The sequence below is a fragment of the Microtus oregoni genome, unplaced genomic scaffold (genome assembly GCF_018167655.1).
Source record: "Microtus oregoni isolate MIOR12 unplaced genomic scaffold, Mior012 000002F_ref0000024, whole genome shotgun sequence".
In the NCBI taxonomy this organism is placed as follows: Eukaryota; Metazoa; Chordata; class Mammalia; order Rodentia; family Cricetidae; genus Microtus; species Microtus oregoni.
This window is the reverse complement of record NW_024543061.1, coordinates 80120640-80137896: the sequence shown is the minus strand read 5'-3', so window position 1 is coordinate 80137896 and position 17257 is coordinate 80120640. Positions and strand designations below refer to the sequence as shown.

At 41.8% G+C, this 17257-nt stretch overlaps 1 protein-coding gene across 1 annotated transcript; it reads right to left on the bottom strand.

Moving 5' to 3' along the window:
• Positions 1–14944: 14944 nt before the first annotated feature.
• LOC121438294 (60S ribosomal protein L3-like) lies at positions 14945–16221 on the bottom strand. Its single transcript, XM_041638562.1, has one exon. The coding sequence runs from the start codon at positions 16219–16221 to the stop codon at positions 15010–15012; it is 1212 nt and encodes a 403-aa protein (XP_041494496.1). The 3' UTR covers positions 14945–15009.
• Positions 16222–17257: the final 1036 nt, after the last annotated feature.

The window sequence follows — 17257 nt, the reverse complement described above, 5'->3', positions numbered from 1 at the left end:
TATTAGAGAGCCAACCCTAAGAGTGCTTCCAGAAAGGACCATCTGACAGTTAGGTCTATCTACAGTGTGCTTAGTACAGAACTAAGGTCCTAGGTACAATCAAAGGAGAAGGGGGACTCTAGAGAGAACCAGTAGCCAGCATCTTCATATCTCACTGTCTCTCTTTTCCTTGCTCTCCCTTCCCTCAGTATGTGTGAGGGTGAAGAAGGTCTGATCTTCTGGGATGTCAGCAAGCATCCTCCATATACTCCAGCTACCGTGGAACAGCACCACCATGCCTACTTCACCATGATGGACTGGAGCTCCTCAAACATTGAGCCCAAATAAGTGGCTTCCTGATAAGTATTTAATTATAGCAATAAGTAAGGCAATTAGTATATGATTTACTCCTCTAACAGCACTGAGATATAGCTCCATAATGTTGTTTTACAAATGAGACAGAGAGGCTAAGCAGTATATAATACTGTAGTATCTCAAACTTAGGAATCCAAAGCTCAGAGACTATGTTTATTTGTGTATGATACTGTCTGTGTATAATCCTCCCTGATCTTTAAACTATTTGATAGCCTGTACTACAGACATCTAAGTATGTGACTGAAAGACAAACGAGGAAGAAGAAATGAGGGAAATGTCTCACAAATAAATTTTGAAGTTGCAGAGATGGCTACATAGTTAAGAGCACTTACTGCCCTTCCTTGGGGCCTGAGTTTGCTTCCCAGCTCACAACCACCTGTAACTCCAGCTTTGGGGGAACTGGCGCCCTCTCCTAGCTTCCATTGGCACCAGAACTCATAGACACATACCCACACACAGGCACATGCACACACCACAATTAAAACTCATTTAATGGTTGGTTTAGGGTTGAGGGGATGGGGAGATATTTTATGGATTTAGGGGTATTTCCAAAAGAAAGGGGGGGTAACTGGTTTGATGGGATGATTGGTATTTGTGAATTACTGTTTTTAGAAAATTGTATTGGTACTGTTTCTTGTATATTGATATAATGAATATTGAATGTGAGTGTTCCTACCTCTATTTTTATGTAAGAGTGTGCTTATAACTTTGTCTATATTGTATTGATACATCTACCATATTACAATGTACATTTCTACCTCTGATACTATTTATATAATAACATTGTTTACATTTGATATGTAATGACATTGTTTACAGTTGAAGATCATTGTCTTCATATATTCACAGTTGTTTATTCTCTTAGTCTTCAAGTTAGATAGGTATTGAGAATTATATATTTGTCATATTTATTTTTAGGTTAATCAGGTTTTTTAGATACATAGAGATTATATTTAGTATAGATAGTATAATCTTCAGCCTCTTCCAAGAGCTGTAGAAAATGGCCTTTAATCTAACCTAGAATTCTGTGCCAACGAGACACAATTATTCCTGGCAATGCCACTCTACTCCCAAGAGAAATGTTGAGCACCAAAGACACTCCACTGGGAGCTTGTCTTCTTGGCAGAACTGGCCTATGGGTTAAGAAAAGCACATACCTCAATAATGATACAGAATATCCATAAATGGATGAAACAGGATTGTCTTATCTTGCCAAGACAGGGTAGGATAGTTCTAAGAAAGTTCCTTGCCTTTAATAATGGTATGTCAGTTATGTTAGGCCTTAGCCAAGGTTGGTTGACTCAACATTACAAACAAGACTTTGGGTGATTGCCCAGGTAGTCAATTGTCTCTGTCATTTGTTGCATGTTTTGGATATTTCTCGTTTGTTAAGTAATATTAACTCCCTTCTCAGATCTTTGACAGAGTTGAAGATTATATAATTATAGTTACTCTCTACATTATTTAGACTCTTTGAGATAGAATGTTTAGCAAAACTTTTGTTATATGTTTCTTGCTCAATATTGTTTGTTATATTAATTATTTGTTACTATTGTATATAGTTGTATTTGGTTTGGCTCTATCTTATTTAGACAAAAAGGGGAGATGTAGGAGAGACCCAGCCAATCACCTTACTTGTAGGGCGGGGTCCCCTGAGGATATTTTTTACTTAGAAAGATTGTGGGCTCGCTCCTGGCCACCCCTTCTGCTTTCCTGTTCTCCACGGGAACCTCTGGTTCTGTAAGTCTATTTCCCAATTAAAGCTGTATATACTTATTACAATTTCTGCCTGCATTCATTTATGCCGTTACAAAAACTAAAGACTTTTAAAAAAAAATAATTCTTCTCTGTGGCTTAAAAGGTGCTTTTATTCTATGTAAAACTGCTGAACCAATTACACTCAAATACCAGCAAATACACATCCGGGCAAAGTGCACTTCCAGCTATTTAAGATATTATTTTTAGGACTAGCTTTTTCAGAGCACTGCTGATATTTTTAGCTATGTATTTCATTTGCATCATCCACGTAGATCAGTCGGTAGGCCATGCTTTAAGAACCACCGAGCTCTGGATAATTAATCACTTGCATCAACATAAAATGCATGTCCCCTGCTGTACATGCAACTGAGACCTGCTTAGCTATGCTTTCAAAGCTCATCAGGGTATCCTGTGCTGCCTTCAATGTCATAGATGAACTTCACTCTCAGTGACCTCGCACTCTGGGAATACGTATTCTCTGTAGCTGGGTTCCTGACCTCAAGAGTGCACAGAGATGTTGCAGTTGGTCAGAGCATCCTGGGAAATGGACTTGCTACAGTAAGGAAAATAGGTCATCTTTAGAAGTGGGTTTCCAATACAGCACAAAGATAAAGACTCTGAGGACCAGTGAGATGGCTGGGCAGAGAAAGCACTTACAATGTAGGCCTGATGATCTGAGTTCGAGCCCCAGAACCCACAACAATGTGGAAGTCAAGAATCGGCTCCACTAAGTGGTCCTCTGACCTCCACATGTGCAAAGAAGCATGTGCGTGCACACACACAATAATTATAATAATAATAATTTTAAACAAATAAGCTCTACCTCCCCCCCAAAGAGGTGATAAAAGAACAGGAAATAAAGTCCAATGTTATGTGACAGTATGACCAATACTAAGAAAATAAAGAACACGACAAGGGTCCAGAGGCTGCATCCAGATGAGGGGTAAAGGGTGTGCAAATGCCTCTGAACAGATGAACAGGAAAGTCTCCATGGCAAAGGGCGCATGAACCCAATGGGATGGTTCAGAAAAATTGGAGATATTCCTAACCCAGAGTACATAGTAACATCCCATCGGTACAGGCAAATCCAGCCCAAGTTCAGCTACTGAATGTAACTGAGAATAGACATGTATATAGAATGTAGGCCTATCCAAACTTGTAATCTTGCTTAGAATCTTATAAGATTCCAGAGACTGGAGAGTAGTTAAGAGTACTCACTGATTTTGAAGACAAGCTAGATTTGCTTCCCAGCACCCACAAGGTAGCTCACAGACTTCTGTAACTACAGCTCCATAGGATCTGACACTCCCTTCTCGCCTTCACCAGCACTTGCAAACATGTGGTACACACACATATGTATACAATAAATAATTCTTTAAATTAGACAATATATGCAAATGCTTCTAACAAATATTTGGAAAACAGTCCAGTGCCTTCCTTTTGTACTACTTGTTATGATTATAACAAACAAAGAAACGAAGACAGGATAGGGTTGGCCTCCAGGGATGGTTCACAGACAGAGACCATCTTGGCAACAAGAGTTTACAGTGCTTAACTAGGCATGGTAGCTCATACCCCAATATCCCAGCACTCACCAGATAGAGGAACACAAGGTTAAGGCCAGCCTGGGCTATAGAGAAAGAATAAAAAATCATAAGGAACTTGTAACACACAATTTAGGATTTGTACATGAGCACATCAGAAGGGATCATTGAGTGCAGACCATTCTACTTTAGGGAACTAGGAATCAACTGGATTCTCTTTGGGTAGCTAACTAGGGGTGCTTTGAGGACACAAGGAAAGTCAAGAACTTAACTAGTTTTCCATTCAGAAATCTGACAATAATATCACCATGGTGATTTGGCACCACTGACAGTATTTATTTGGTCACTAATGTGTGATAATACAATATTCTGGGGATCTAGAACTTTCTGTTTTGTCCCCAGCTTTTACAACATTAACAAGTCATTAATCAATCCTGTGGCCCAACTATCTTTAAAATGTTTCTGGCCAATTAAAGAGTTATTTAAGTCTGGTAAATGTGAAACATGGAAACAGAAAGGAAATGTTTAAAAATAGTTTTTTAGGGCTTTGCCTAGCTTGGCAGTACACATCCATGTCTCCCATGTGTCTCTGGTAAAGATCAAAATAAGAATTCATCTTCAAGACAATTTAATAATGATTTGTTGAATATTTCACTGTATTAATCACTCAAATAATAACTAAGCCATATTGAAAACATGATTATGACATAGTACCTAATAACATCACTAAGGGACACACAACTACACCAAATATACTTAATAAATTGTCATTTATTATTATGGAAGCCATTATTTTACACAACCTATCAATTTACACAAAATTGAACATTCAATATACAAATACTTTAAATTATTTATCCAGTAATGGTGTGGGAAGTCCTTCTGTATATGTGTTGCTTTTATTGCTTAATGATTAAATCTGTTTCAGACAGTGGCTTAGCAGAATAGAGCAAGGCAGGAATTCCAAGCAGATAAAGGAGGAAAGAAGGCAGAGTCAGGGAGATGACATGTAGCTTCTACCAGAGGAGACAGATGCCTGGGAAACTTACTGGTAAACCATGAGCCTCATGGTAAAATACAAAATAATAGAAATGTGTTAATTTAAGATATAAGAACTAGCTAGCAATATGCGTAAGTGATTGGCCAAGAGTATTGTAATTAATATAGCTTCTGTGTGATTATTTCAAGTCTGGGTGGCCAGGAACAAACAAGCGATCTCTGTCTACACAGTAAGAGATTTTTAAACATGTACCCCTTTTTAATTAGTCTCCTTTGAGAAGCCAAGATACTGAGGCAGAACTTGGTAGCCCAGTCAAGACCCTCGGGAGACCATATTAGCAAGAGGACTAAGTTTGTGCGAAGTGGCAGACACTAAAAGACCGACAATGAAACATGACATGGGCTCTCATTTTGAAAACTGAGAACCAGCTGAATATTTTTGACAGTTTCTGCCTTTCATTCTTCCTCTCCATTTTTTTTTCAATTTCCTCACAAAGAAAGAACCCCGTAAACAAATCAGCTAGTTATTTGCTTCATCACAGAGTCTAGTCATTTAATTTCCCTACTATGATGGCTAATCTTGGTGGTCAGCTTACCTTCACCTGGAATCAACTGTAAACCCAAGCAACTGAGCACACCTGTGAGGGTTTTTCTTGATTGGATCATTTGAGGTGGGAAGACCCACTCTAAATCTGGACCACCGCTTCTGGGGGTAGCCCACAGAAAAGGATAAGGAAGAAGGAAGCTTTTGCTCGCTTGTCTTCAGTCTGACTGGAAAAGTGCGTCTATCCTGCTGCCGAAGCATTCCTTCACTGGCATTAGAACCCACTTCATCAAGGTTACGACACAGACTGAAGACAAGCAGCTCTCTAGGAATCCTGTGAACTGAAGCACCAGACTGGGACTGCTGAGACATCCAGCCTCAAACACTGAACAATTACCAGATTCTTGGCCAGGAAGCAGTCCTTGTTGGATTACCTGGACCACAATCTGTAAACTACTCTTATAGATCCCCTTTCAAAATATAGATATCCCTTCTGTCAGTTCAGTTCCACTGGAGAAATCTGACTGATACACCCATATTACCTTGACTAAATATTTCTGATGCCCAAGAGCTAGTATGCAAAGTCAAGACAAATCTATGAGGGAGACAGACCTGGAAACAATCATTATACAGTAAAGTTTCATGTATTACAGAACAGAGTTGAATAGAGAGAAAGACAGACAGTAAGGGCGAGCAAAGACATCACAAAAGTAGGGATAACTGAGCTGAACAGTAAAGAATCAATGTTTTTTAACATACTTGTGATATCTAAGAAGTCGGAAAATATGTGAAAGATATGGGTTAAGGAAATCAAACTAACTTCAAGAACAGTGAGTGTTGGATGATACTCTTCCAGGGAAGACAAAACAAATGTATACTCAACTGCTGTGGGACAATGATCTTGTACCCTGTAAAGATTTGTCAGTTGTATTGCTTTAATAAAACACTGATTGGCCAGTAGCAAATATAGGCTAGCCAGACAGGAAATATAGGCGTGGTGATGAGAACAGAATAATTCTGGGAAAAGGACTCGGTCTGCAGGCTTTACCCAGACAGAGGAAGCAAGATGAGAATGCCTCACTGATAAAAGGTACCAAGCCACGAGGCTAACACAGACAAGAATTATGGGTTAATGTAGGCTGTAAGAGTTAATAAGAAGCCTGAGCTAAAAGGCCAACCAGTTTATAATTAATGTAGACCTCTGTGTGTTTCTTTGGGGCTGAATGACTGAGGGACTGGGCAGGACAGAAATCTCTGTCAACACTCAACCCAAACGGGAAACTGACAACAGAACAAACTAAGGATGCCATCAACGCCCAACTTTATGAATCAATGAGGTTATTTGGGGTTAGTTACAGGAGTTAGGCCTCAAACACAACTGCATTGCCTATAACCTAACCCAGAATGTGTGACAGCTCAAAAGTTAGAATCCTGGAGCTCTCTACACAACTTGCAAGCAGCTCAACAGGTCAGGAAGTCTCCTCTACTCCGCAGTAGTGCTCATTTATACAGCCTTGAGGAAAGTTTGAGGGGCTTCTTAAAACTTGCTAGCTATTTATCTCCTGAGTCCTAATGAACCTCCCTTCAGAATTTTTCACGCTGAAGGAGCTTCCCCAAGGATGAAGTGTTTCAGTTAGAGGGAAATTGCTACTCAACAGTAAGTAAGCTACCCAGGTGGGTAGGTACAACTAGGAGAGACAGTTAATAGTGGTGACTAGAGGGATATGGAAAAGAGAAATCATTCATGTATTTTATTAATTCATGGGCACATGTTCATTAGCACTTCCAATGTGCTCAAGATTACCCTCAGGGTTATAGTCACAGGAGTAAAATAGCAGTCAAGATTCCTACTCTAGATTCTAATATTTTCCAGACTAAAGGGTTTGGAGCTTAGTCTGCAGGCAATAGCTCATCAGGGAAAGTGGGAAAAGTAAACTTAGAATGGTGACCTTTTTGACAGGAGTGACACAGTGGAGTGAGTTTCTTCTCCATTGCCTCTTGTGGAATATTGTTATCTTCTCATGCACATGTCTCTTTGCAGAATTTGTGAAGCACTGTCATTTCAAAATGTCATTTGAGTTTGTTCTCCAGCCTTAACAAACCTCTACGCCAACAACACATTTTTGTTGAACCCATGTCACTTTGTACCAACTAGTGATGGAGGAAGGTCATTGGTTAAAAAATAAAGAAACTGCTTGGCCCTCATAGGTTAAAACATAGGTGGGAGGAGTAAGCAGAACAGAATGCTGGGAGGAAGAGGAAGTGAGCTCAGAGGCCATGCTCCCCTCTCCCGGCCAGAGGCAATGAAGCAAGTGGCCAGGTCAGACATGCTGAATCTTTCCTGGTAAGACTGATGCTACTCAGATTATTAGAGATGGGTTGATCGGGATATGAGAATTAGCCAGTAAGGGCTAGAGCTAATGGGCCAAGCAGTGTTTAAATGAATACAATTTGTGTGTTGTTATTTTGGGGCATAAGCTAGTCAGGTGACCAGGAGCTGGGGCAGCAGAAACACAGCCCGCAGCTCCCATAATAATCTAGCAACCTATAGTCATCCTGATGCATTTCCCAAGTCATTGACCTGTTTTACCTGCTAGCTGAGACAGGGCACACAGACCAAAGCTGCCTGTGAACAATCACTAAATTCTCAGTTTCAAGAAGTTCTTCAAAGGGGCAAGCCAAGATTTGTGAGAGTCTCAAAGAAAAGATCTAAACTAATTTTAGTCCAACATTCATTCTTAGCAAGATAACTAGAACCTCCATTCTTCCAAACCCTAGTGTTCATTTCCTGTATAACCCAGAGTTCTAAGAATTTCCCAAAGTCCTGGAATAATGTGGGGAGAGTCCAAAAAAAGTTATTTCTAATGGAAATCATTTTTCTGTGATTTTATTTGTTCCCTGCAACAAAAAAAAAAAAGAAGGAAGAGGAGGAGGAGCAGGAGGAGGAGGAGGAAGAAGAACAAGAACAAGACAATGCAGGTCAGAATCATTTTAAAATGTTTTAATTTATTTTTATTTTATGTTTATGAGTGTTCTGTCTGCATGAATGTATGCACACCATGTACATGCCTGCTGCCTAAGGACTTCAGAAGAGGGCACTGAATCCCCTGGGACTGGGATTCAAAGGGTCTAAAAGCCTTTATGTGGATGTTAGGAGCTGAACCCAGGCCCTCTATAAAATCAGCCAGTGCTCTTAATTACTGAGCCATTTCCCTAACCCAGAGCCATTTTAAAGACAGAAACAGTAAAATCAAAAGAGACCAAGACACTTATGCCTATAAACAGCCTGGTCAGAGCCTGAGCGCTGGTCATGATCTAAGCTATGCTTCCATCCATTTGTCTTCCCTTTCCCTATACAGTCATGGTGGTTTGTGGTTTTCATTGCCAACTGGACACACTTGAGAATCACCAGGGAAGAAAGGCTTCAGTGAGGGGCTATCTGGACCAGGTTAGCCTGTGGGCATGTCTGTGGAGGAATATCATTGAGATAGAAAGAACTTCCACTGTGGGCAGCACCATTCCCTGGGCTGAAGGATACGATGAGTTGAACAGAATGTATATTCATCTTCTCTCTTGACTATGTATTTGACTAGCTCCTTCCAGCTCCTGCTGTCTTTATCTCCCCAAAGACTATAACCTAGAATTGTGAACCAAATAAGTCCTTTCACCTTATATTGCATTTGTCAAGGTATTTTATTGCAGCCACAGAAAGTGAACCTATGAATGAATAAGAGCTTTGTGACAGTTCCTTGCTCTTTTAATGACTAATTAATGATCTCTTCTAGGTCTGCCTGGCCTTCCTAAAACAACTGTCTTGATTTGAGAGCTCAGACAGAGCCATCCATATTACACCAAAGCCTCCCCTTTAATGTTTCTTCCTCAGTGTTTTTGCCAAGTTGAAGCCTAATCAACCTACACTGACCCTAGCAAGGTTCAGATTATATTTAGATCAAAACTGACATATTCAGGCAGCAAAGAGAGCCAGCAAGACGCCAAGCTCAGTCTCCACCCTGGAAATAGAGAAAGATGGGAAGTGGGCTGACTAGTTCTGTCCCTTCAGATTTATAAGAAGCTGAGAGAACTTGGTGAAGTAGTGATGACTCCTCGCCAGAAATGCTTTGCCTCAGCCAATCCTGGATCTTACTACTTAAGCTATCTCAGGGTTGTCAAAATTATTAATTTCACATGACGTCCACAGAGCTCAGTCACAGCTGCCAAGACTGAGGCCTAAGGAATGTTCTGGTGATTTGATGCTTCTCCCCTGGCAGTCACATGAGACAGCATGTGAGGGGGTGCATTCCCTCATAGGAGTCAGAACTCCCTGACAGCTTTGACATTTATGAGCCGTGTAGCACTGAGAGAGTAGCCAGGAACACATTATGTCCGCCACTCTGGCTGGTACCACCTTTGCTCTCACCACCTTCAACCTCAGCTACAGAGGACTCTTGACTCAATGTCATGCCCTTCTTGGACAAACAATATCCAATAACTGATCTTACAGAAAGTACTGGAAATGTTAGCCCAAAGCAAGACCAAGGTCACCATTGTAGCTTCACAGCTACTGACAAGGTCACCTGAGGGTGCCGGGCTGAGTTTACATCACAGTTGGAGCCTGCCCCTGCCTGATCCTACATCCTCCACTCTTCTTCCAAGATTTTACACCAGGAAACTCTCCATAACAATAAATCCTCATCCCAGAAGGCCCCAGGTCCTCAAAACACTGTCTTCACCCAACATGGGCCAGAAGAAGTCCAAAATACATGTGCAACTGGATAGTAAGTGACCTGGACCAAAGTGGGAAGTAAAATTGTTACTGTCACAGTGTTGCCCTAGGGTGATAAACCAGTAGAAATAAATGCACCAGGTCCTTCAGGATTTAAGGAAACATGGATTCTAAGGAAAGTAGAACTAGATGGCAATTGATGGAGATGACTGATGTTCTAGAGTGACAGACACCAAAAGACTGGGATGCAGCTCAATGAAGAAACCTGCCTAGCATGCAGGAGAACCTAGAGCAGACTCTACACTGAAAAACTGACCGTCATAAACCGTCTATTAAAAGTGAGGGAGGGGCTGGAGAGAACACTGGCTGCCTCTTCCAGAGATCCCAAGTTCAGTTCCCAGAAACCTCATGGTGGCTCACAACCATCTATAGTGGGATCTGATGCCTCCTTCTGGCATAAAGGTGTACATGCAGATACAGCCCTCATAGAAACAAAATAAATAAATATTTAAATAAAGATTTAAGTAAAATAAAGTGAGTGGGATATTTGGGTTAATCCTAATGATTATATTCTGGAATCCTACCACGTTGAACTCTTTAAATTTTTGCTGATAAGAGTTGATCTAATATTGAGGTTTCTTATCACAAACTTTTGAAAACATGTCAAAAAGAATAGATATAAAGCAGTTAGGAGATTTTCACCTCTCAATTCCAAGTAAGTACAAACATAAAAAGGAATCAAGATGGTTTAGTGCTGTGATTATATATAAATAGAGACCAGCAAAGTCTGGAAACAAATCAAACCTTCAGACTCAATTGTTTTGCTTTCCAGTGGTGCTAAAGTCATACAATGGGGAAAGAAGGATCTCATGAACAGATAATGTTGTGACAACTGGAGATTCACTAGCAGAAAAATAAAGTTGGACCCTTCCCTCGTGCCACACATGAAAATTAACTCAAAGTATTCAAACACTTCAATTTAGAAGTCAAAGCTATTAAAACTCTTATGGGGAGGGGGAGAGACAAAGACTGTTGATGGCTTTGCTCAAGGGAAATGGCAAGGTACTTACCTGGTGTGTGTGAGGACCTGGCTTCAAAATTTATTATCGGGGATACAGGTAAGAAACAGAAACAATGTCCGATGATCTTGGATTTGATAGTGATTTTTCAACTGTGAACCCAAACACAAGAGAAAATAAATGTCATAACTATGAAAAGCTTTAGGGTTTCATGTTACAAAGAGGATTTAAAAAACAAAACAGGATGGAAGAAAATATTTTCAGCCACATAACCAATAAAAGGCTTAATAACCAAAGAAGTCTTGCAACTCAACAATAAAAAACAAATGAGCCTAATGAAAACATGGGAAGAGGACTTGGGGAGGGAGACAAAGACAACATGCAAGTGGGCAACAGGAACATGGTATTCTCCACTAGTCGTAAAGGAAAAGCAAACCCAGACCACAATGCAGTCTCTTAGCACCCACTAGGATAGCGATAGTCAAAATAATAAACAAATGTTGGCTGTGATGCAGGAGATTGGGATTGTTAGGAATATTTCTTAGACATGCCTCTCCACTGACACAAATAATTCCAATCAGACCAAATCAGAATGAATAAAAGATGCCCATGTTTAATGCAATGCTCCTGAGTGGCGCCAGGAAAGCATGGCAGGGGGAAGAGAGAAGGGGAGACTGTCGTAATTAAGGGCGGCGGGGCTGCGTCCCTGGCACCCCAGCCGCCTGGCTAGCTTATGCCCCAAAATAACAACACACAAACTGTATTCATTTAAACACTGCTTGGCCCTTTAGCTCTAGCCCTTACTGGCTAATTCTGATATCCCGATCAACCCATCTCTTATAATCTGTGAGAACCGGTCTTACCGGGAAGATTCTAGCCTAGTCCATCCTGGGTCGGAGCTATCCCTACAGGAGACCATATGAAACCCAGAGACCATGTGTTTGTTCTCTGGGGGGTAGTTTAAGTAGCCTGTGAGAGTGGTCTTGACTTTCCCTAGGGAGGGGTTACCCAGAGAATGACCATGTGGTGGTCTCTGGGTTTCACGTGGTCTCCCCTTTCTTTTCTTCCCCTCTCCATGCTTTCCCTGGGCCATCTGGGAGCATTGTATTAAACATGGGCATCTTTTATTCTGATTTGGTCTGATTGAAATTATTTGTGTCGGCGGATAGGTTCATCTAAAAAATATTCCTAACAGGGATTTTACATTGCTGTCTGGGATATGAAACCATGCAACTGCTTTAAGAGCACTTGGTCGGTTCCTTTAAAGGGGACAAGGGTCTGAGAAGGTGACTCCATTACTAAAGTACTCGCCACTTGTCTTGATTTCTTTTCCCATTGCTGAGATAAAATACTCGGCCAAAACAACTTGAAAAAGAGTTTATTCTGGGTCACAGTCCAAGGGTACAGTGAGGAAGTCCAGTCTGAAGAAGCGTGAGGCCACATCTTAGTCACAATCCGAAAGCAGAGAGTGATGGATGCATGCTCAGTTCATTTTCTCCATTGTATAAAGACCTGGATTCCCTGCCTAGAGAGTGATTTCTGCCATAATTAAAATGGGTCCACCTACATCAGTTAACATCAAGATAATCACCACAGGCATGCCCTGAGTCCCATCTGCCAGGTGAATCTAAATTTTTTGTCAAGTTGATAATTAATGGTGACCATCCACCCCTTGTCTATTTGACCCCAAAATAAATCACTTTTGGGTCTTCGCCTTCCACTCCTTGTCCTCTGGGCTCTTGGCCATCTTATAAGGTAGCATATTTCATTTGCATTCAGTACAAAATCCCCAGAATCATGAACAGTCCCAATACTTTAAAAGTTCAAAGTTTAATACTGAGCTCTTATAAAAATCAAAAACAAGTGACCCATTTGCAACATACAGTGGCACAGTGTGAACATTCCCACTTAAAAATGGAAAATCCCCCCCCCCTCATCTGCTCGAAGAGCAATCAGGGTTCCCTGACCTGTGGGAAGCCCAAGGACTGCCCACCTCTATCCGGGGAGGGGGAGGGAAATGGGAAGCGGTTGTGGGGACGAGGCAGAAATTCTTAATAAATAAATAAATTAAAATAAAAAAAAAAAAAATAAAAAAATAAAAATGATAGCATTCTGTATTCCTCACAAAAAAAAAAAAAAAAAAAAAAAAAAAATGTCAAATAATAGTAGCTACCTCACAAGAGTAATGGCTCATTTATTTAAAACATCCTCCTAGTGTTTTGCCTTTTCCATTGTTCATTGTTACTATTTTAATAAATCATTCTATTCTCAGAAAAAAAAAAAAAAAAAATGGAAAATCCAAGACAGTTACACTATCAGCAAAGAACAATCATGAAAGCAAAGCCAAAACGCAGCAGGGCAAACCCTAAATCACAAGGCTCCATGTCCAGCATCTGGGTCTCATAGTGTAATGCTCGAGGCTCTGAATGGCTTAGGTGGAATCACACTCCCAGCTTTCCTGCCTGCAGCACTCACAGATTCTCTTAGGCTGGCTCCATTCCATGCCTTAAGCTTTTCCAGGCTGCCATCTCCAGTATCCTGAATCTCCAGTGAAACTTGGACTTTGTCCGGGTCCAGTGCTAGCCCGGACCATAAATTATTTTTCTTGACCAGACCCCAACATAAATTCTCACTGGACCAGCATGGAGGCATTGGAATAAAGACACAACTCACATGGCTTTATCCAGAAGGAGATTCTCAGTGGTCCCTCGTGAAGTCCTGAGATCACATCCTGAAGAATTCCTCTCATTTATTCTCCAAACCGCTTTTATACCAAAACATAAACTGAGCATGAAAAACACCAGCAATTCTGTCTTCTAGGTAACCAGGTAAATCATTTTGTCACATCTGCATCTACCTGACTACTGTGTATGCTAGCTGTCACGTAGGCTTGAATTAGCATCTCTATCAGGCATCCTCCAAATTACAAAGAAAGGAGCAACAACATCCTGACCCTTTGTTAGGGCAGTGACAGACTGTCTGCAGGGCTACATGACTACCTCAGGTGGGGCTTATGGCTTCAGAGCCTGGCTGCCACACCATATAGAAATATGGGCCTACAGGACTTCACCTTCACAGCTGTGTCCTCTCAGGACTCCTTGCAGGAACTCTGACCCTGCCACACAGTCTGGGCTCAGCTCCTCTCTATCTCCCACTCTTGCATCATTCAAGACTTCAAACCCAGCACAAACGGGGCCAACAAAGTGGTTCAGCACATAAGGACGCTTGCTGTCAAGTTTAATGACCCATGTTGTGCATCCTTTGGGTATATGCCCAGGAGTGGTATTGCTGGGTCTTGAGGCAGATTGATTCCCAGTTTTCTGAGAAACCACCATCCTGATTTCCAAAGTGGCTGTACAAGTTTGCACTACCACCAGCAGTGGAGGAGTGTTCTCCTTACTCCACACCCGCTCCAGCATAAGGTATCATTGGTGTTTTGGATCTTGGCCATTCTGACAGGTGTTAGATGGTATCTCAGACTCATTTTGATTTGCATTTCCCTGATGATTAAGGATATTGAGAAATTCCTTAAATGTATTTCGGCCATTTGATTTTCTTCTGTTGAGAATTCTCTGTTTAGATCTGTACCACAATTTTTGTAGGTAGAGGCTGCTCTTTCGTCTCCCAGCCGCCCCAACCCAAAATAATCACATAAAAACTGTATTAATTATAACACTGCTTGGCCAATCACTTAAGCATATTGCTAGCTAGCTCTTTATCTTAAATTAACCCATTTCCATTATTTTATATTTTACCACAAGGCTCATAATTTACCTGTACCGGCATGCGGGCATCTGTCTCCTCTGGCAGCTACATGGCATCTCTCTGATTCTGCCTTCTTTCCTCCTCTATCTGTTTGGAATTCCCACCTTGCCCTATTCTGGACTGCAATAGTCCCAAAGCAGCTTCTTGATTAAACAATGGTATTCACAGCATACAGAGGGGAATCTCACATAATTTTTAATTAGTTTATTTAGGACTTTACATCTAGTTTCTTGAGTTCTTTTTTTTTTTTCACTGAAAAAGTTTTTATTGAGACCAACCACACCAGTCAAGCAAATTCTGGCATTAAGCACCTTCCTCCTTGGCAATGCGGTCTTTCTTGAGTGGTCCCATGAATGCTTTCTTCTCCTCCATGGTCTGGAAACGACCGTGGCCAAACTTGGAGGTGGTGTCAATGAATTTCAGGTCAATCTTCTCCAGAGCCCGCCGTTTGGTCTGCACCAGCAAGGACTTGCGGAGTGTGGGCACTCGCTTCTTGGTTCCCACCACACAGCCTTTGAGCATGATGAAGTCATTGGTTACCTCACCATAAAGGAAAAAACCACCCAGTGGGTTGATGCTCTTGTCAGAAAGGTCATAGTCGGTAGATGCATTGTTCTTGATCAGCTTGCCATCCTTGATAAGGTAGCCCTGACCAATCTTGTAAATCTTCTTGTTGATTTCTGTCCGATGATGGTAGCCTTTCTGCCCAGCCCGAGCCACAGAGAAGGCCACTCGGGCAGGGTGCCAAGCGCCAATACAGGCAACCTTGCGCAACCCTCGATGGGTCTTGCGGGGCAGTTTCTTTATATGCCAACGACTGGTCACCCCTTTGTAGCCTTTGCCTTTTGTTACTCCAATGACATCAATCATCTCATCCTGCCCAAACACCTGGTTCACAGGAACCTGCTGCTCCAGCCTCTCCCGGGCCCAGTCTAGCTTCTCAGCCACAGTGCCCCCATTTAGCTGGATCTCCATCAAGTGTGCCTTCTTCTGGCGCAGAGGAAGCAGACGCATCTGAGTGTGGGCAATTATGCGGATGACCTGGCAGTACTTCTTCATGCTGTTGAAGTCCTTCTCCAGCTGTTTCTTGCCCATGTCATCCTGCCATTTCTTACAGTATTTGGTGAAGGCCTTCTTCTTAGATTTGTGCCAGTTCTTGTAGAACCGCCTTTTACACTCATCACTGATGTGCTCAGCAAATACTGTCTTGAAGGTGCGGAGACCTCGTGGGGTTTCGACGTATCCCACGATGCCCACAACTACCATAGGTGGTGTTTCCACAATGGTTACAGCCTCCACGACTTCTTTCTTGTTTACCTTGGATCCTGGTCTGTCAACCTCTCGGACAATGTGGGTCATGCCAGCCTTGTAGCCTAGAAAGGCTGTGAGGTGAACAGGCTTGGAAGGGTCATCCTTGGGGAAGCTCTTCACTTTCCCACGATGCCTGCTGCTGCGCTTCCGCGGCAAGAAGCCCGAGGACCCATGCCTGGGAGCAGAGAATTTCCTGTGAGACATCTCTCCTCACATGCCGCCGCCGATAGAGGTCTTGAGTTCTTTATATATTTTAGACATCAGCCCTCTTAGATGTGGGGTTGGTAAAGATCTTCTCCCATTCTGTAGGGTGCCGTTTTGTCTTATTGACCATGTCTCCTTCACAGTTTTAGGAGGTCCCATTTATTAATTGTTGGTCTCAGTGGCTGTGCTACTGTTATATTTAGGAAGTAGCCTCCTGTGCCCATGCGTTCAAGGATAATTCCCACTTTTTCTTCTATGAGCTTCAGTGTGGTTGGTTTTATGTCGAGATCTTTGATCCATTTGGACTTGTATTGATAGCACCATTATTTGTAATAACCAGAACCTGGAAACAACCTAGATACCCCTCAACTGAAGAATTGATAAAGAAAATATGGTACACTTATACAATGGAGTGCTACTCAGTAGTTAAATGACATCTTGAAATTTTCAGGCAAATGGATGGAACTAGAAAAAACCATCCTGAGTGAGGTAACCAAGACCCAGAAAGACAAACACAGTATGTCCTCACTCATAAGTGGATAGTAGACATAAAACAGAGAAAAACCAGACTACAGTTCACAACCCCAGAGAAGCAAGGCAACAAGGAAGACCCTAAGAGGGACACACATGGAGAGTCCCAGAAAAGGTAGATAGTTCAGATCTCCTGGGTAAACTGGGAAGGGAAGTAAACAGGATGGGATGGGGGATGGGAACTTGAAGGTTCAAGATGGCCAAGTTGGGGGAGATATGGAAAGCAGAAGCAATGAAAGATATATCTTGATAAAGGGAGTCATTATGGGGTTAGAGAGAAACAAGGTACCTGGGAAATTATTAGGAATCCACAAGAATGACCCCAGCTAAGATGCTTAACAATAGTGGAGAGAGTACCTAAATTGGCCTTCCCCCACAATCAGATTAGTGACTACCCTAATTGTCACCACAGAACCTACATCCAGAAGGAAACGGATGCAGTGATCCACAGTCAAGCACTGGGCTGAGCTCCTGGAGCTTAATTGAAGAGTGGGAGGAGGGATTA